Genomic DNA, 21682 nt, shown 5'->3' with positions numbered 1-21682 from the left:
AGGACAAATAAATAAGTAAATAAATAAAGTAAATTCTCATCTGTAACAGATTTGTATGAATATTTGCCCACTGAAATGATTAGTAGAAGTCAGATTCCTGGGTGCCACAAGATGCTGGTGGAGGTTCAGTGATCATACTTCTTTGAGTATACTTACAAATTTATATCAGTGTTTAGGTTTATAATATACATAATAATAGAATGGTTCTTTCTCCCTTTGATAATATAACAGAACATCAATGGAATTAAAATTTTACAGACAATGAAGTTGTTTTCCTACTGATGTCAACTCTTCTTTATCTTATTCTAGAAAACTTTTACGAAAAAAGAGCAACAACCTATCAATCCAGAACCAAAGCCACAACCCAGGTATGTGTTTTATATGATAGCAGAAAAATATAAGTTAATGTGCTTGGTTTTGGTTTTATCAATGCAGTTGCTGACATAAATATTTAGGTTGTTGAAAGCTCAGGTTTTTAACATATCTTTTTCAGTGTTTCCATATAACTTGACTAAGGTAAGAAGAAAAAAATATTATTATTTTTTGATTAATGATCACTAATGATTATTCAGTAAACCCAGGCTGAAATTTACTTTGTAGTAGCTAGGAAAAGCAGTGTAAACAGTACTGCATAATGTTCAGCTGTTTTGTTTATTAGCAACTATGTACTACAATTCATTATGGCAAAGCCTGCCTTTTAACGACTCAATGAGAGATTCTTAATATTGCTTTGCTATTTTATGTACCAAATTTGTGGATAAACTTTTGTGAAAAACCACTGATTTTGTGAGATAGATTAGAGAGTGAGATAGAAAAAAGGGATAGTGGAAAGTTAACAGTGGTGTTTTTGAAAAGGACAGGTTTCTCACCATGTTTTCCTGTTCACTGGGAATACATTCATTCATTAATTCACCAAACAGTATTTTAGTACTGACTAGGTGCAAAGCACTGTGCTAAGCCGTATAGATGCAGATAGTGAAAAGGTAAACCTTGGAGATTTAAGTTTGTCATAAGAAACCAGTTTGGAAATCTAACCCTCCAGTAAATACAGGTTTACTTTAGTATATTATTGAGGCTACCTTTTCTTACCTGACATCCTTCTTCATTCCTGCTCTCAGTTTCTCAAAATGCGTGGCTATACAAAGTCCATAATCCCTCATCCACAATTCCAAAATTCAGAAAGCTCCAGAAACTGAAAGTTCATCTCCTACAACGGTGCAAAACTCATAGTGTCAAAATCTGACGTGAAGTGACAAGTGATTATGATTACTCATAGTCTTTACTGTTCCCATTTTATATGAATATTCATGTTTTGTATACATATTAACATTAATTATATTAGCTAATTAATATTAATATGTTTGATGATAGGACACTGCCCCAGACCCTGCTTGAGTGTTACATAATACACGTAATTACATAATACATGTAATACACTGTAATACAGCATCATATATGCTATATTAATGTCCTAAAATTAAAAAAAAATCTGAATTCCAAAATTCTAAGGTTCAAATATTGTGGAATTGCACTATATGGTAAATCTAGGCCAAATATGACTAGGAAACATGCAATGCAATTATTTAAATATCCACTAAATAGATATCCAATTTAAGAATAGATATTATCTGAGAGCTAGTCTCATAATAAATTTAGGAATAGCACTCATTCTGTAATTATTATGTACTTGACTTTGTGTTAGATACTTTCATTTAACTCCCATAACAACATAATGATGTAAATATTTTTATTATCATCATTTTACTGATGAGAAAACTGAGGTTGTATATCTCCCTTAGGGTCATCCAGCTGGTTAGTGATGGAGTGGATTCAAACCTACATCTTTTAATTACAGAGTCCTTCTATATACTACAAGCTAAATTGTGCCAAAACTATCCCTGACTAAAATTTCAAGCTCTGTGAGGGCAGGAATTGTTGATTCTGTTTACACTTCTATTTATAACACCTGGCATAATCCCTGGAATGTAGTAGATATTTAGAAAATATAATTGAATAAATGAACAATTTCCAGAGGAAAAGGAAAAGTAGATTTGTATCTTGTCATATTGAGAAAATTTTCTTTCAGTCTTTTTTAGTTGATTCATTTAACAGCAAACATTAAGAACTTGCTATTTTAGGTGCTAAGGACAGAGTGAACAAGATTTATGGAACTTACATTTATGGAACTTAAAGCCTTGGCAGAGTTTTCAGTTGCTGTTCACCATGAAGAGAGACAGGAATTGAAGTTTAAGTCCTGCCACGTTATAGGGGCTTAGTAAACACCTCAGTCTTTCCATAGAAATCTTAGAAGGCCAACGCCTAAGGAATGGAGACTATACCCTAGAACTAAGGGATTAACCTTAGTACTAAGGACAAAACAAATGGATTCATCCTAACAAAAGCATAAAACCGAGACTTGGCCAGTTCAAGATGATATACCAGTGATTTAGCCACCACTTAAATTAAAAAAATCAACATTCCTTCAAGGGCAATAACAGAATCCAGAGTCTCTACAATGCGCAATGTTTATTATACAATAAATAAAATACTAGACATGTTAAGAAACAGCAAATCTGACTTACGTCAAAGAAAAAGATATATCAGATGTTGGAATTAACAGACAAGGGCTTTAAAGCAGCTATTACAAATGTTCAGGAACTTAAAGAAAAAGATGTTCTCAATAACAGAAGATCCCAGTGCAGAAATAGAAACTACAAAAAATAATCAAATGAAAATTCTAGACCTGAGAAATACAATATCTGATATGAAAATTTTATTGGATGGATTGAACAATATATTGGAGAAGGCAGTAGAAATGGTCAGTAGACTTGTAGATGAGTAGAGACTAATCTGAAGAAAAGAAAGCAATAATTGAGAAAAAAAATGAACAGAGCCCAGTGACCTGTAAGTTAACATCAACTGGCCTACCATATGTGAATTGGAGTCTCAGAAGAAGAGAAATAGAATTAGGCAGAAAAAGTAACTAAGAAATAATGGCTGAAATTTTCCAAGATTTAATGAAAAACATCTTTACATGGCAAGAAGATCATCACAAGATTAATCAGCAGGATTAATACAAGAAAAACCACATGTAGGCACATTATAGTCAAAGAGTTAGAATTGAAGGCAAAGGAAAAACCTTGGAAATAACCAGAGAGGAAAAGTACACATTGTACAGAGGGTTACAATTCTAAGAATGATGAATGCCTTCTTATCAGAAATGATGGAGGCCAGAAGGCAATGAAATGATATATTTAAAGTGCTGAAAGAAAAAAGAATTATCAACTGATAATTCTGTATCTAGTGAAACTATCCCATGACACTGAGGATAAAAAAAGACAATTTCAGCTAAATTAAAGAAATGAGAATATGTTGCCAGCTGATCTTTACTTCACAACTGTTAAAAAAGAAGCTCTTCATGCTGAAAGGAAATGACACTTTGTGGGAATTTGAATCTACAAGAAGAAATAAAAAACATTGGAAATAGAAAATATATGATGATCAATATAAAGAATATATTTTTTTCTAATTTTTTTAAAACTGACCATTTAAGGCAAAATTATAACATTATTATGATACTTATAAGTTAAGTGGATTCAAATATCTATGACAATAATAGCAAAAGAAATGGAGTTATATTCTTGCAAGTTTCCTTCATTTTATGGGTAGTGGTATTAATTCTAAGTAGTATGTGATAAGTTAAGAATGCATATTGTAATCCCCAGAACAAATACAAACCAATACAAAAAGGTAAACCTAAAACGTAATAGAAAAACTAAAATGGAGTACCAAAAACTATTAGGTTAACCCAAAAGAAGACAGGAAAAAGGGATCATATGGAGTGATCAGAACAAACAGGAAATTGATAGACCTAAACCCAACTGTACCAACATTTATATTAAATATGCAGAATAAACATTACAATTAAAAGTAAGAGCTTGCTGGCTGGATAAAAAAGCAAGAACCAACTTTATGCTGTCTATAAGAGACGAATATAAACAGACATTAATTGAAAGTAAAAGGATAGAAAGAGAAAAACAATAAAAAAAAAAAAGCTAGCAAAAGAGTGCTAGAGTGGCTATCTTAACATCAAAGTAGACTTCAAGGACTATTTCCAGAGCTGAAGAGGACACGTCATCATTGTAAAAGTATCAATTAATCAGAATTAGATAATAATCCTAAATGTGTATGTCTTAGTAATAGAGCTTCAACACAAATAAAACAAAAGTTGACAGGATTACAGAATAAAATGGACAATTCCATAATTATCGCTGGAAATTTTTTACATGCTTCTTTTAGTGATTGGTAGGAAAATTATTAAAAAGAAAAATATTAATGCAGCAGATTTGAACAAACCATTAACTAACTTGACCTAATTGACATTTATAGAACATTACATCTAATAACTGTAGAATATACATTCTTTTTAAGTGTACATGTAACATTCATTGTAGAGATAGGAACAGAAAGCAAAGAAATAGAAAACAGAGAAACAATAAAGCATATTAACAAAGCCAAAAGTTGGCTCTTTGAAAAGAATAAAAACATTTGTAAACTCACAACAAAACTGATTAAAAAAAGAACAGATAAAACACAAATTACCAATATTAAAAATGAAAGAGATGGCATCACTGTATATCCTATAGACATTAAAAAGATGAGAGAATATATGAATAACATTACGCCAACTACATTCAACAACTAAGATGAAGTAGGCAAATCCTTTGAAAAAAGACAACATACCAAAACGGGTATAAGAATAAACAGAAAATCTGAATAACACATGTCTACTAAAGAAATTGAATTTGTTATCAAAAAAACTTCCCACAAAAAGACTTGCTTTAAAGAAAAAAAAATAGTAACTGTCACATGTAAATTATTTTCCAAAGTATTTGATGGTGTGAAACGCAGCTTATCTTCTTGTGTAAGTCTTTGTCCTATAAATACTCTTTACCTGGTTAGTTTGACTGGAAAGTTTTTTTTGCTAGTAGGTGTTACTACATTAAAATTTAATTCAGCCCTTTCAGTGATAAAGAATTGTGCAATCTGAAAGATGAGTATTTATTATAGTCATTTGCTGGAGCCAGCCAGCTAATCTGAATGCTGAGCATTTTCCTGTACAGTCTACCATCTGTTGCAGGCATAAAGAGCTGTGGCAAAGTTTGCAGGGTTATCTAGCTAATTTCTACAGGGATACTGTAAATATTTTAGAGGATGATGGCTGATGGGAAGTTTAGAGATCACTTGATTCAATCCTTTTAATTTCCAGTTGAGAAAACTGAGATTCAAATAGATTAAGTGAATTCTTCATGGTGACCTCACAAAAGTAAAAAAAACCAGAATTGTTCTAGAATCCAACCCTCAATTCACAATTTTCATACTCGTCAGGCTGCTTTTGCCATTTGTGTCTTAAATTTTTACAGCCTTTCTGATGATTACTTAGGAGAAGTAGACTGAAACTTTACTTACTGAATTAGCAAATCTAATTTAGCTAAGAGTAGCTCTAGTGATTAAAAAGTGTTACTAGAATAGAATCCTGAAGAAAGAGAGATTTAAAAAAAAACTGAAACACTGAAAATAAAGCAAAGTAGTGAACAATATAAAACTATATATATATCACATAGACACACTTCATTGAAAATATTTAAGTGAAACAGTATTAAGATTTCCTTGTTTATTTGAAATCCTGCACCATTTCTATCACAGAAATTTCATGAAACTTTAAAATCCAAACGTAGAGACCCTTTAAAGCCTGGCCTAAAGGATTTTTCTTGTTAGAGAGGAATTTCTCATATATTTCCAGCTAGAGGTTTACTTAGATTCTGCATGAGGCAGAGTATATTATAACCTTCCATCAATCATCAGTCAACTTTGATAAGGTACTGGCCAATTTCTAAAGTACTTTTGCATTTCAAGGGTAAAAATATGTCACACATATATTAACATTGCCAGGCTACAATAAATACAAGAGAGTTTGTTTTTTTCCCCTTTCTTACTTATAGAAAAAAAGATGCTGGAATTCATTTACACGTACCCACAAGCTTTGCGGGAACCCTCTACAGTTGGCAAATAGGACTGGTTTATACACCCACTCAGTCGTATTTTTTAAGGAGGCAGTCACTTGGCTGTTAAAAGGTGGGGATGGGAAGTGAAGCAAACTAAAAATGCTGCTGTTGCTCTTGATTTGGAATTACTGCAAATTTGTGCACCCACTCCTATTCTTGCTAGGAAATGGAATCTGTTGCCTTATATGGATAAATAGTGGTGGATAAGGCAAGAGTCATGATTATTTCTGTCCTAATCTTCAATGATCATAAGCCTGAAAGGCAAGTTTTCACATTTCTATTCTTTTTTTTGTTCATCTTCCAATTTTTTCAACTGTGAAGATCTCGAAGTTTAGAAGGAGAAGAAAAGATGATATAGTAGTATGCAGGTCCATTTGCTTGTACAAATATGTGTGCATATGTACATAAGACTTTTCATTAGCAGCGTTATTAAATAAAGAGCTATAATGCTCAAATCCAGCACATTTAGGAGGAATTTACTAGGTTGCAAATTCCACACACTGGCTACTTGATTTTACTTTTCAGTTCTTGAATATATATCTGTGTATTTTATGAGTGAGAGATCTTATTGTCTTGATTTCCTGATTCTGCTATAAATATTTATTTCATACACACCCTTGCCTAACATTATAGAATATAATTTTAATAGATGCACATTTATAAAACAAAATTGTTTGATTTCTGAATGAAGGTTTCTACTTCTTCAATATCTCAATTTAAATGATAAATTTTGAAATTGTTAGAACTCCATAAGTTTTGGAAGATTGTTAGAAATCCATAAGATTAAAATATGGTTGAGAAAGCCTAAAACCTTTTCTAAGAGAAAGGATCATTATGTTAAGCACGTCAAAGAAAGCCAGGCAATCTCAGTTCTGTTAGAATTGCCAAAGGAACATTTTTTATGAGTTTTATTGTTTTTTAAAGTAAAATACCTGATGTAAAATTTCTAAACAAGAAAGAATTAAAGCCAAATAGATATAACTCTTAATTTTTAGTTTAAAAAATATAATATATACATGAATTATAGTATACATATTTGATAAAGATTGAATGATATTTTGCTGTGAAGTGGGGTCTTGTCTTTTCTTGACATCATCTTTTTAATCTCTCCATTGACTTCTTTATGCCTAATGCATTTTTTTCTTATTTTTATGTGGTATCTTTAGTATAAAATATCAGAAGCAGTTTATATTATTAGGTAAAGGGAAATAATGCATTAGCACACACAGAGTTCATTCTGAATATCTAAGTGAAAATTGTAAGCCAGGGGCTGTATTGGCTGTGATCCATTGTACTATAACAATGACATTGTACTTTAATTTTCTGTGAGAAAGATTTTCTATTTATATAGACAGTCTTCCTTGAGGTCCACTTGAATTTGTTTGGTACTTCTAACTATATTCCAAATATCTCCTTTTTCTTTCAGCTAATTAATGCATTCCATGAATAAAACACTTTTTTTTTTATGTTTTTCTGCAGTGAGTTATTAATTCCTTGCAGATTAATATGACTTCAGTGATAAATTTTTCTTTTGTTGAATAATTGTTTTTTAAAATGACTGACATTTCCAAGTATAGAATAGAAAAATTGATGGGTCTTTAATTTGTAAAGGAAAAACATTCTATTGTTGATTCATAATATTAAATTTATGGTTGTAGTAGGTTCAGAGGCTGGTCATCAGCCTTTCACCTTTTTAGTATTTAATTTGTTTCAATTCTCGATGGTAAAAATATTATAATTTAAATATAACATCCATGAAGGAAAATGTACCATTTTGGAACCCTTAAATTTCTCTCTCTTTTTTCCCTCATTTATTATTTAGGATTCCAGGCAGCCAGATAATTCATGTAAATATGTAGATGAGGAATAATTATATACTTCCTCCTTCCTATTTTGTAGCATACTGGAACTAAAAGGATAGTGGTGACAAGCTATGACTCATTGATATGTTACTGAAAGGCAAAATTACACTATCAATACTAAATTTTCTCTTTTTTGACATAATGGAATATAGTACATTTACTGGCATATCCAGGTATGAAATTCACATTTTAGAGTCTGGAGATTTAGGTAGATACTTGAATGTTTCCTTTATATCTCTAAAATTACCGTATTTTTCTATCACCATTTTTTCCTGAAAGGGATCAAGTCCTCTTATTATATCTCAAAACAATTTTACAATTTACCACCTAATAACTTTCCTTTGGTCTCTTCTAAAATTTTGTTACCTATTAATGGAACATTAGCTTGTTTATTGTTAGATATCTTCTGTGAACGGTTTTTTCTGGGTCGGGATCTAGCTTAAGCATTTTTTTAAAATAAATTTGTAGTGCATAATATTTCCACAGTGATACTTCCACTTGTGTGTTCTGTCTTTGGAGAATTATAGACTCTCAGAGTTTAAAGAACATTAGAGATTTTTTACTGAAACCCTCTATCCAAAGGGTGAATTTCCTCTGTAACATGTTGCCCACATAGCCTCTACTCAAAAACTCCAGGAATTCGTGATGAGTCTCTTCTAGTGGCATCCCATTTAATTCTAAGAACTGCTCAGATTTTCAGACAATTCTCTGTGTGAAGCTCAACACCTATCTCCCTTGAACTGCTACCCGTTGGTCCTGATTCTGTCTTCTTGAAGCCACCCTAGTTACCAATTTTCTCTTTTTAGATTATGCCCCTCAGCTTATTTCAACTAATTTTATATATAATGCTTTGCAACATCTTCATTAGAATGGTAATTCAAATTAGCTTAAGCAAAATGGTACTTAAACCTGTTTGCTCACATGGAGCAAGTGGAGATTGCAAAGGTGTAGAGTATGGTGGGCATCTGTGCTTTGTATCTGTTTAACATCTCATGCTCAACTGATTCAACAGACTCAAGTAATGCCTTCAGTTTGTGCTCTCCTTTCATTCATTTTTAATCTCTGCTTGCCCCTGCTTGGTTTTAATACCTCTTACCACAGACGTTTTCTCCATGTGGTAAGGAAAATGGCTGGCTTCCAGGCTATTTCTAATTGACTTACTTCCTGCTCTTACCAAAAAGAAAGGTCTTTTATTACACACACACACACACACGCACATGCACACACACACACATGCACACAAATCCAGAAAAATATTCTGGCTGACCTTCCAGGTTGGATGACGTGACCAGCCTTAGACAAATCGTGGAGGAGTCACATGACTGGAGTGCAAACAAACAAAACCCAAAACAAGCCAACCCTGAGACCTTCTCAAATATTCTAATGTGTCCCCATTCTGTTCTCCTTTTGTCTCTCCTTTCTTTTCTTTCTCTATCCCTTTTTTCTTCCCTTCATCTATTATATATTGTGAAGCACACAAAGAAAGGTAGTTGCTCTCAGGGAATTCAGAGTATAGAGAGGAGACAGACGCAGAGATAATTATAAAGTAATGTGGTAACTGCAATGATGGAGGAAAGGTACCTAACCATCCTCATGGGTCTGAGAGGCATTATTTGTACAATCATATATATTAACCAATTGTAGAGCTTTACAAGTAAAGCTATCACACTTCAACATTGGATTTACCTCCTTGGCGCATTTACCTCAGATAATTAGCTCACGTTACCTTTTCAATAATCCCAACATCTGCCACAACACACTTTAAAATTGCATCTTCCAACTCTGTTAACACTCCCCAACTGCCTTACACTGCTTTATTTTTTTTTACCATAGCACACATTGCCTTCTAACATATTCTGTAATTAGCTTGTTTATTGTGATTACTGTCCATCTTGCCCATGAGAATATAAGCTTAACGAGGACAGGGAATTTTCCATGTTTTATTTATGAGTGTATCCTCAGTGGTAGAAGAGTATCTTACACTGAATGAATGAATGAATAAGTGAATAAATGAATAAATATTTGTTGAATGCATGAATTAAGTTTTTGGACCTTTTCTCTGCCTTCTAATGAATTTTATTCCCTTTCTAGCCATTTATAGCTTCTATCTCAAACTTTCTACTGCCTCCTGGGCATCTTCATTGGAATATCCCATAACCATCTCTCAAAACTGAAATAATTGTATATTCTCCTCCCAAATCTTCTCTCCTATAGTTCCTATCTCAGCTAGCAATGATACTATCCACCCAATCACCCAAGACCACCCAGCCTATATTTCTCTACCTTGTTTACAGAGATTTTATGAGAACCTTGAAAATTGACTTCATGAAGTTCAGAAATATCATAAATCATTTCTTGGTGTAGTAATCTAGTAAAACAAAACAATAATAATAAAAAATTAAATTAAAATAAAGGAAATGAATTCAGGATGGCATGACATTCTTTTTGTACACATTATGGCTCTTGGTACCACTGCTACTTTCTTTAATTCCTCACATACCCATCCAAGTGATAACTGATAGAATCTGATATTAAACTTACTGGCCCATACTGTGCAATTTTTATATTCTTTACTTTTGAAAATGAAGGCATTTGCCATTCTCCAGAATTCTCACATCACATTCATTCTCTAGTTTCTCAAAGACAGCAGATCAACAGAAGAATCTGGAAAATTATTTGCCTGAGCCCCGAAAATTTAACTAAGAGCAGCTTTGACTTTGTTTGGGAGATCTTTCCTTGGTTTGAGCTTCAATTCTCTCCTATCAGTACTTGTTCTATCGTTTTTAGTCTGATGCTCATTCTTCTTGAGCAAAAGAGAATCACTACAGCCTGAGATACCGCATTTCCAATAAACTCCAGGTGATGCTGATGTTGCTTGTCCTCACACCACACTTTGAGTAACAAGCTAAAGGATATGTTTGGCTATGTCCAGTATCAATTCCACCACCCTGGTTCTGTCAATTCCCAGGATAGCTTAGTTTCTTTCTGCTAGAGTTATCTAAACAATAGAGTGAACTATGGTCAATCACCTTGATGGTACAGTAGTGCCATCCTCTTGTGATAGGAAGAAGTCTTGGAAAAAACCTGGGAGAATAGCAGAGAACTGCATGTCCTGGGAAATGCTACCACCTCTAAACTCACACACTTATCTCCAAGTCAAGTGTTAATATTTATCTGCACCTTCAGTCTTCTAGGCCCACCTTCCTCAGGATTGTTTTTCACTGGTATAAGAGGAGAATAAAGGTAAAGTTAAGTCCAGGTCAAATAATTGCCTCAATTATCAATTTCTTTTACCCTAAATCATTTTATGGTGCTTGGCGTATCCTGTGTCCTGATCTTTCCTTTTCCCTAGCTTTCCTGGCTTATGACTATTTCTCTGGCCTTTAGAATGTCTATTTACTCTGCATCTTAAGGAACTATTGGTCCCTTGCTTATGACTGTTGTCAAGAATTTTGTAATTCCTGGCACTGGCCCCCTGGCGTAGCGGTTAAGTGCGTGTGCTCCAGCTGCTGGAGGCCCGGGTTCGGATCCTGGGTGTGCACTGATGCACCACTTGTCAGGCCATGCTGTGGCGGTGTCCCACATAAAGTAGAGGAAGATCGGCATGGATGTTAGCTCAGGGCCAGTCTTCTTCGGCAAAAAGAGGAGGATTGGCGTGGATGTTAGCTCAGGGCTGATCTTCCTCACACACACACAAAAAATTTTGTAATTCCTCTTAGTTGTTAATTATAGAGCTTTCATTCTACTACTTACCCTTTTGTGTTAGAGTTCTGCTCAAGAGAGTTGTACATCCAAGCAGAAACAGGGTTGGGCGGTCTACCATTCGTAGTCAGAGCTCTGAACGTGTCCAGAGTCTAGCATCAGTGAGAGGCACCGAAGATCAACATGTCAGCACTATCTGGTTTCCCAACCTTGCCCGATTGGATGGACAAAACACTGTACCGTTAGGAGGGCCAAAGAGGACACAAAGTAACGGGGTACTGATACCTGGGCTCCCTGGTAAAACTGAGTGAGAGTATATTGGCTTAGGCTACAGGCTGAATTAGGGATTTCTGCTTTCTTCTCTGGAATAGAGATGGCAGGGGCGCTAGAGAAGTCTTGAGTCTGCTTCCTCACTCATATGCATGGGATGGGCATAATCCTACTAGTGTCTGTGAGGGTGCAGCAGTGAGCAAGGAAAAATCTGACCATGTGAAATCAGTAACTAGGAAAAAGAATGGCTGGGCTTGGTTCAAGGGGAAGACCCTGTGGAGGTGTGATTCCTGCGTGGAATCAGAAGGAAAATGTCCGAGGAGCAGCAGGCAGAATAATGGGGGGAAGAACACACATATAAGATCTCCTCTGTAAATCACAGTAATCCTGCCAACAAGTAAAATGAGGATGAATGAATGTCTCAAGCAGGGAAAATCAGATTTTCAAGTACTTTTTCATGGAGGAGCTCATAAAGAGGGAGAGTAGTGAGGCAGAAGCATGATAAGAAGAGGCCACAAAGTCTCATCTCTCTCTACTGCAGGTTGCTCTGAAGACTGTCCACATTCCCTGCTCTTCTTCTTTTTTTTTTTTGTGAGGAAGATCAGCCCTGAGCTAACATCCGTGCTAATTCTCCTCTTTTTGCTGAGGAAGACTGGCTCTGAGATAACATCTATTGCCAATCTTCCTCCCTTTTTTTTTCCCCAAAGCCCCAGTAGATAGTTGTATGTCATAGTTGCACATCCTTCTAGTTGCTGTATGTGGGACTCGGCCTCAGCATGGCCGGAGAAGCTCACCCGGGATCCGAACCCGGCCGACAGTAGCAGAGTGCACACACTTAACCGCTAAGCCGCGAGGCCGGCCCCCCATGCTCTTCTAATAGACTTTGACTTATTGGTGTCTGACCATCACTCTGTGTGTGCCTGCTTGAAGGTCTCCCTGATTCCTGGAAATGACAGTCCCTACAACATATATGTGGCTGGAAATAAAATATTGAGCATAATATCAGAAATTGTGTTTAGAATTGTCTTAATGGTGGAGGGAATTTATTTCGTTATCTAAAGCCCTATTCCAGGGACAAGGAATCTGGGAACAGGCACCAATCTTCATTGTCTGCCCTTTTTGAGCAGAGATGAGAGAGACAGATGGCAGTGCGTAGAGCCAGCTCTCCTCTATGATTGACTAAAGTTTGGGTTGGGAGCAGAGGGCTACCTCAAGAGGAATAAATTACTGTACTGGGACAACTCATAACGTTCCCTCTTCCATAGATAGTCTTATGAAAAACTGACAACTCTGATCACTGTGCTGCAGAAAAATCAGCTCCCATTACTCCTTTGGCATAAACACCCTAGTCATTTCAGGCGTCTTCAAGGGTAATTTTTTTTTCAGTGCCCTACAAATAAAACGTGTAGATACAACAAAAAGGAGTTTTAAATGTTTGTATTAAAGAGAATTCCGTGAAAGTGCATCATAGGTTACCTTGACCATAAAGTCAGAATCGATCAAATTTGAACAAAAACAGTCTTTTCTTTCTGGTTTTGCTTTTCTGTTATGCAAAATGATCATTTCAGTTTAATTCATAATAAATAGGGCTCCTCCCAAATGTTTATACAGGAGGGAGAGAATAATTGTGTTTTTTGAACTGAATTTGGAATTTAAAAATCTCTATCTTGTTTTGAGGAAGAACTGTTGGAAAATTGAAATCAAGCAGCAGCAGCAATAACAAAACCCATCTTTCGTAGAGATGACATAGCGGGCTGGGAGAATTTCCCAAGAGGAAAATCAGGTGTGTGGGCAGGAAGAGGAAATCCTCCCAGCCCATTATACCGTTTGCATTTCTGGATAGGTACTAGTTAGAGCACTTCAGGTAGTAAACTGTTTAAGGCAAGTACCCTTAGAGGCTTTAAATAGAATATCAGCCTCCACCCTTTAAGATGATCTAGTTAAAGTGGTTACTGTGGACCTGGGAGCAGCCAAAAATAGGAGGGCCTTTGGTTTTTTGGGGTCGGGGCATGCTGGCATTTTGAGGAATTATCAGGATACAAAAGAAGTGTAGAAAGGACAGAAGAAAACATATCTCGGTCAGATATTTAAACTATTTAAAAATTGTGCCTGAATTAAAGTGGTATTATCTTCCACTTCAGGAGGATTACATCTTATTTTAAAAAGTCTCAGGAACCCTGCTCTGATTTTTGAAGTGAAAAGGTTTTGCTAGGGTGAAGTACTAAACCCTTTAGAAGATTTGCAAATAAGTACTAAAATAATATTGAAACAAAAGTACGAATTTCATTGAAATGTAATATTTCCCTGTTCTTAAAATCTAGATCTCGCATGCTGAATTTAATGCATTGTTTCCAAACTGAGCAGACCTCATATAGGGGATTAAAGTAGGCCACAAACTTGTTTCACTTGTTACCCAAGTTGCTTTCAAATCCGGCATTCAAAGCACGAGAGCATCACATGTTTCTACTTCAAGGCTGCATGTACAGGAAACGAAAGCCCTCGACACAGATTGGTAGCAGAGGATCCAAATCAGCGTAAATTGTGTAAATTATAACTAAATTGCAAAGCATTTGGACAAAGCAGGCATGCTAGTCTAATCAGGAAAGTGGTGATATTTACTCTTCGCTAATGCAGGTTGGAAGAGGGATGGGGGGAGGGAGGCATCACAAATCTCTTTTAATACATCTCTGAACTTGGCAATCTGAACTGGTTTTGTCACATATTTGCAGCTTAAAAAGTATTTGGCTTTTACAACAGCCAAAATAAGTATCCTTTAATCACTTTCAACCTATGAACAGATGGGCAAACAGTGCTTTTATAAATGGAGCATACAAAATACTTTAATATCAGCCAAAACTAATTAGTAGCAATATCTGAACCAAACTCTAAAACTGATTTAGTGTTTAATATATATTATCATATAAGCATTAACAGTTGAAAGGAAATTCCCTGTTCAGATGTTTGCCAAGCTCAGTGTGAATGTTCAGACATGATTAACTTACTAATTAACTTATTGTATCTTTTCTCACATATAATCTTGCTTAATGATTTCTTCTTTCACTGGAAACTATTTGATATGCTACCTTGATAATAGATTTGTCAAACTTCAAGTGAAAAAGTCAAATTCAGCTAGTCAGCCCTGGTCTTTCTCTCAACCATTCTGAGTGACTTTAGTAGGAGGTGGCTTGAGGACAAAGGGAGTGTTCTCTTCTATGGTGAAAACTGGTTTTATATCTAGCCTCTAATGACTCATTTTTATCTTCATAAAAATGTTCTAGAAGAGTTTTATAGAGACTCCAAAGTAGCTAAGAATCCGTCAAAATGATAATTCTCTCCATATCAGAACTGTGTTAAGACGTTGTGAAGGGAGATAAATTTAAGAATTATTTTTGGAGGGGTAACCAAAAGATAGTTCCTACTGATTCTCTAATTCACAGGAGGTTACTTGGCCTCCATATATTTGACAGTCACAACGTATTTCCCAAGTCTCAGCTACTTAGAGCTCATTCTCGTATCCTGCATGAAATTGACAATTTCTGTAATAGAGTCAGTATGTATGGTATGGCTATATCTTTTCAGTACCACTGAAACAAACAAAAGAACAAAAACCTAAAGCCAGTCACCCAAATCATCCTAACCAGTGAGGGTTGGAGATTGCCAATGCCAGCCTTTCTGAAGTCAGGACATAATTTTGTCCTCTCTTGATTTTATCACACACATGACAAAAAGGGTCTTGAATTCTGACAGTGCTAATCACACCTTCACGATTTTGGGAAGTCACCTAATTTCTCTCAGCATCAGTTTATAAAATCAGAATAGTATCATTTATCCAATAAAATTATTTTGAGGATTAAAGGAAGAGAAATGTGACAGAAGTAAATGCTTAATAAAAGATTGCTACTACCACTGCTGTTAATGGATTTAGTTATGATAGTTTTCTTTTATATTACACAATGCACGTTGGTCTATTTCAGAAAATCTGAACAAAATAGAAAACAAGAAACAAATAATCATTTTTCTTTACACCTAAAGTCTTCTTTACAACCTAATGTTTAATCAGGGATTTGCATCTATTTTGTTGGAGGAGTTAATGAATCAGGATCTATGAGGGAAGGTCCTGAGCAGGAGTTCCTTGAAAATATTTCTCAGATGGTTACAATGCCAACCTTGATTCAGAAGCACTGCATTAATACAGTCACTAATAATATTTGGCATGTTTCTTTCTGACCTTATTTGTACATATCATTTAAAAAATAATGTTGCAAACATATGCACATAATTCAATACTTCATTCTCTCAATATTTTTTGGAATCTCATTTTCTCAAGTTATTACATAATCTTCATAAACATCACTTTTATGACCTCATAATAATTTATTAATTGGCTATAACACAATTTACTTAGATATTTGTTTCTGAATTTCTCCCATTACAGATGAAACTACGATGGATATCTTTTATGCATATAGCTTTTATTGAGATTTTAATTCTTTTGGAGATTAGTGCTAGAGAGAATTACCTGTGTTTGTTTATCACAAGATAACAGATGCCTTTCTTTCCCTGACTGTGAAATATTATATGTACACTTATTCATGATGGAGGGAAGACGAGCTCTCAGTTTGCTTTCTCAGCCCTACCTTGTGGTCAAGTTACACTCATAACGCACAGTTTTGACTAAATAATTTTGTTTAGCAACCTTTGACTCAATATCATTAACTTGATGTTTTTGGGGGCCAGTTTCATTAACATAAGTAGAATAAAAGGTGTCGATTAAAACATAAAGATGTCCATACTGTATGGTTAGCAAAACTAGAATCATATGATACTAAGCCATCAGTACCTTCTGTCTAGAAGATTGATAAATCTCCTAGTGTCATATGCTTTTAAAACGGTTTTATGTGACAGAGATATTTTTATTGCCCTTATCAGTTCTTCTATTGAGGTTAGGAATCATTCCATTTTCCTTTTCCAGGTTTTACCTACATTATATAAATGATATAAGCATCCTCTTTCTTTTTTTAATATCCTTAATTTTCCCAATATTTCTTGTTTATCAGGAAGTGACATTCTATCAGGTGACAATTCCTTAAGCAATAGAGGAGCTACTAGGCTTTTATCTAGGACTTAATGGCCATCATTTTCACAAAATAAGTGGCTCCATGTCCCTTAATAGGAGCCATAACATCTAGTTAGATGACTGCCTTTAAAGTGATATCTTTAGTATGTAAAATGGATACAAACTAGATTTTTCAATTACATCATGGTAGAAAAAAGTATCAATTTTTATTAAAACTTTGTAAATAAATACAGTGAATTATATAATATTAATTTATATAATTATATAATGAACTCAATAAAGGCATTTTGTATATGTTTAACTATTGTGCTGCATTGTTTTGTAGATAAAATAAATTAATGTATTCTTAAATTCTATAGAATTATTATTTCTGGTGACTTATTAATTTATGATCTGTGTTAAAAGTTTCATTAGAATTTTTTTCCTCGAGTTCTCAGGGGTTAGTGGGAACCGTTTACATACTATTTAAAGAATGTTTCATTCTAGTTTGTACAATTAAAGCCAAAAAATTTGAAATTTATAAGTAGATCCTCACAAAGAAAGGGAGTTTACTCTTACTTTTTATTAAAAAATTAATATTAATCATAATTTAATCTGTTCATTCAATCCTGTACTCATAATTCCTTTCCTTCTACTATAAATTGTTAAGAAAATGCATTCTTCATAAGGCTATCATTCTTTGTGTTTATTTCAGAAGACATAATTTATGAGCTGTAACTTGTATCAAGGGCTTTGGGTAAGTGTGAGAGAAAGGCAGAAGCCACCTGCTGAAGATATGAATGAATGGCATAATATATGTTTAGTATATATTTGGTATAGTAACCAACAATATTAGAGTGGAGAGGACTGGAGTCCTCTGTTGGGGATATACATATTCATTCCATAAAGTTTTAGTCATTGATCACCTTGAAATAGGAAAATATTATTCACAGTGAGGACATTGACAAACCTCAAGTTTCTAAAAAATTTATCCCATAAAGCGTTTGTCATTAGTGTCACTCTTTGACATACATAATTTACCTCTTAAATAAAATCTTTAAAAAGATCAATTTGACAGTTATCATATTAGCCTTTGGGTATAAACATAAGTGTGTATATCAGTTATCTATTGCTACAATAAAATCACAGAATTTAGTGGCTTAAAACAACAACCATTATTTCTCATGAGGCAATTCTGTGATGATCTTGTCCAGACTCAGCTGATATCACCCTACAGGTACAACTCACTCGAGTTGTGTACAACTTGTCTCTTCTCCATGTGGTCACTCATCCTTTAGAGGCTTGCTGGCTTGTTCTCATGTAGATGTAGGGTTCTAAGAGAATGGAACTGTGTAAGGCCTCTTGGGACACATACTAAGAACTGACACAGCATCACTTCCATTGGATTCTATTGGCCAAAGCAATTCTAAGGACCGGCCCAGATTCATAGGTGGGTAAACAGAATCCACTCCTTGATGGGTGGAGCTATAAAATCACATTGCAAAGATAGGAATACAAAGAGGCATTAATTGGCCATCAATGCAATTTGCAACAGGGTGCTTCTAGTACATTTATATGAATAATATTTTAGTTGTTATATATTTAACTTAAGGAGGCAGAACTTTTCTTTGATTAGTCACCTCTTTTCATATTTTGGATTTTGATAAATAGGACAGCTGTCAGTATAGTGCTGAGTTAAATAAAACTAGGGACCATTGTAATGAGTTCAAGGATCTTGGGGCTAATCAAGGAAAAGACACGGCCATGAGGTGGCAATAGCACATAACAAGCTTTATTTGGGTATCACATGGACAGCTTTACATGAGAGGGGATGTCCCTCACAGCAGAAGACCTTCCAGAGAGAATGACATAGAGCCACCACTCAGAAGGGGAAGAGGATAAGGGAACTCCTGTGGGAGAGGGGAGTCAGAGAGAGGGCTTACATGTCTAGGTGATGTCACTCAGCATTAAGATGGGGGGTGGGTCTCTGGGTCAGAGAGCTCTGGAGGGCAGCGGTGGCTTGGAGTCTTTTATGGCCCCAGAGTTTGTCTTATCTGTGGCTAGAAGATGTTGGTCGCAGTTTCGTAGGATGTGCAAAGAAGGCAGGCTCTAAATAGCTAAAAATGTACTTATTTGGGACATATTTAAAACAATTGGATGTCTAAGAATTTTGAGTTTGGAGCCAGCAGGCTTTTGAGATAATGGTCCTAGCCTGATGTAAGAAGTAAACAATGTAGGGGCCAATATACAAGAGCTATCTTTGACTCATTTATATAACAACTATGCCAAACATACCTTACCATTTCCAGCATCCCTCTTCTTATACAGTGAAGAGGAAAATCTTTGGTATGGTCCTGTAGTCATCTGGGACACCCAAAAGATAGGTTAAAAAGACATCATAACAGTTTGTTTTTAAATTTGGGGCTTGAATTTGGGAAAAACAGTATTAGAAAGAATTGTCAGAGGAGGCAAAATATGAACAAAAGTCGTAGGTGCTATGAGAGTAAAAAAAAAAAAGTAACACAGCCACAAGTAACATTATGTATCAGAAATATGATACTTTGCAAGAAGTATATCACAAAGAAGAAAAACAACAGATTCATAATCATGATAAAAGGAATATTTTTGTGATATAAGGAACTTTTGTTTTCTAGGCAACTACATCGAGGGCACTGAATGATTTTTCCTTTGTCAAATTAAGAGCCAGACTGTGTATTCAAAAATCAGTTTGTCAATGTAACAGAAAGTAAATCAAATTCTAATCTTACTTTTTTTATATACCACCTATGTAACATTTTAGAGTCAAGGATTCACAAGCATTTCTCTATTTTATGATTAAGCTCATCAAAAATGACCTAACTTTGTCAAAATTTCGTATATTTCATAGCTTCTTTTCAAACCCATTATTTGTAAATACAATTTACTTTCCATTAAGCCTTCTATAAATTATTCATAAACCTCAAATGTCCCTTTCCTTTATTTTTAACATTCCAATTATTTAGAGATGTACTACTGATCAATGTCCATATGTCTAGGGCCTAAGATAAAATTCTTTTCTTTTCCAGTTAATAAAAAGAACAGACAAACTACATCCATCATTTTGTAAACATGTTGCATTTCTTCATAATTCTTTTACTTAATGTAGTTTCAATCACTCATATTAACTATAGTTTTTAACCAAAATAACTAATTTCAATCCTCTCTCTCTCTTTCTGTCTCTCTCTGTCTCTCTCTCTCTCTCTCTCTCTCTCTCACACACACACACACACACACACACACACACACTTTTCAGTAGGTGACTAAGAACTCTGTGACTTTCAAGGCAACTTGAGAGACCAGCAGAGCTCTAGTGACCACTGCTAGTGCTTTAACAATGCACATCACACATCACCTTACAATCAATCACATATACCCCTTTAAGATTTATTTACACCTTATTGTTAGAACGTGGAACTTTGGGTATAAACTTGGCTCATTTGGGTATTTTTTATAACACTTCTTCTGAGAGAAAGGAGAAAAAGTCATGAACTCAGAATTCTTTAGATTTCACAGTAGGCCTTGCAACTCTGGACAAGCCAGAAGTAATCATTCCCATTTCATCTGCATTCCCAGTTTATCTCACACATTGAGGCCCATTCATAACCAAGCAAAAATCCTCTCTCTCTTTTCCAAGCTATCTTAATTTAAAAAAACAAACAGAAAAATTTGCTTAATTTTCTTTGCCTTTTCTGGTAGCTTTGTCTATTTAAATAAGATATTTCTCCAGAGCACAAAATAGTTTTGACTCATTAATCTACAAAAGTTTTCTCAAGAGAGAAAATGAGAGAAAGAGCCAGCTATAGATATAAAAGAGCTATAGTTACAAGAACATTGTGTAAGGCTGACTTCCTTTCTTTTGCAAGAAGAGAAAGGACTTTTTTCATTTATACACACAAGCGCAAAGAGAACTAACAGCCTCAGTTCTATATCTTTAACTATAGGTCGAAAGTAAATACAGAGCACAGCTTTCTGTGCCTGAGCAAATTTCACTGGTCAGTTGAAGCTACTTGGGAGTAAGAAGGTCAGAGAGTCAACAAAGATCTCCAAGGAATACCTGTCATGAAAGTCTCTTGATCTGGAGCTGATTTCCATTCTAGTGGGCACTAAATTATCTCTTGAATGATTTTAGCTATACTGGTGTTCAAACAACCTATAGCACAGGGCATATCAGAAAATACCACAAGCTTCAAGGCAAACTAACAGAAAAGATAAACGAAAAAGAGAGAGCTGGGATTCCCTGTCATCTACCATCTACCACCCAACAGAGACTAGATGGCTGGGTCAAATAATCAAAATCAGACTCCCAACATTTCAGTCACCAAAGGGAAGAAAAATAATGGCCGTGTACAAAACAGAACAGGACTCGTCAAGAACCAGCTTAATGCAGACAACACAACAGACTTAGAGAAAAAATATGCAGAAACAGAGTCAGAGGTATTCACTCTGGGAATTAAGAAAGTTGGGCCTGGGATTCAGAAGGTCTATATACAGTGTACTTTTTAGGTCAAGACTCAGCACTGAGTGTGAATTGATCTGAGCATCTTATTGGAACTTCAACTCTGAAAGATGCAGAAACAAAAGCAATTAAGAAGAAAAAAGGACTTTTGTATGCTAAAAATCACAAAGAAATTAGAGTTTGGCCTTTGGAAAACTTTGAAAAAACTGACTACCATATAAAAAATACAACA

At 34.8% G+C, this 21682-nt stretch overlaps 1 protein-coding gene across 1 annotated transcript in view; it reads left to right on the top strand.

Moving 5' to 3' along the window:
* Positions 1 to 21682, top strand: part of IQCM (IQ motif containing M) — a 334584-nt gene that overhangs the window by 110726 nt on the left and 202176 nt on the right. The window contains exon 8 of the mRNA XM_058549817.1: positions 310 to 368. Within this exon, the coding sequence (XP_058405800.1) occupies positions 310 to 368 (59 nt within the window). The remainder of the gene's footprint in view (positions 1 to 309; positions 369 to 21682) is intronic.

The sequence above is a fragment of the Diceros bicornis genome, chromosome 11 (genome assembly GCF_020826845.1).
Source record: "Diceros bicornis minor isolate mBicDic1 chromosome 11, mDicBic1.mat.cur, whole genome shotgun sequence".
Classification (NCBI taxonomy): domain Eukaryota; kingdom Metazoa; phylum Chordata; class Mammalia; order Perissodactyla; family Rhinocerotidae; genus Diceros; species Diceros bicornis.
The sequence above is the reverse complement of the archived record's forward strand: the minus strand, read 5'-3'. Positions and strand labels throughout refer to the sequence as shown.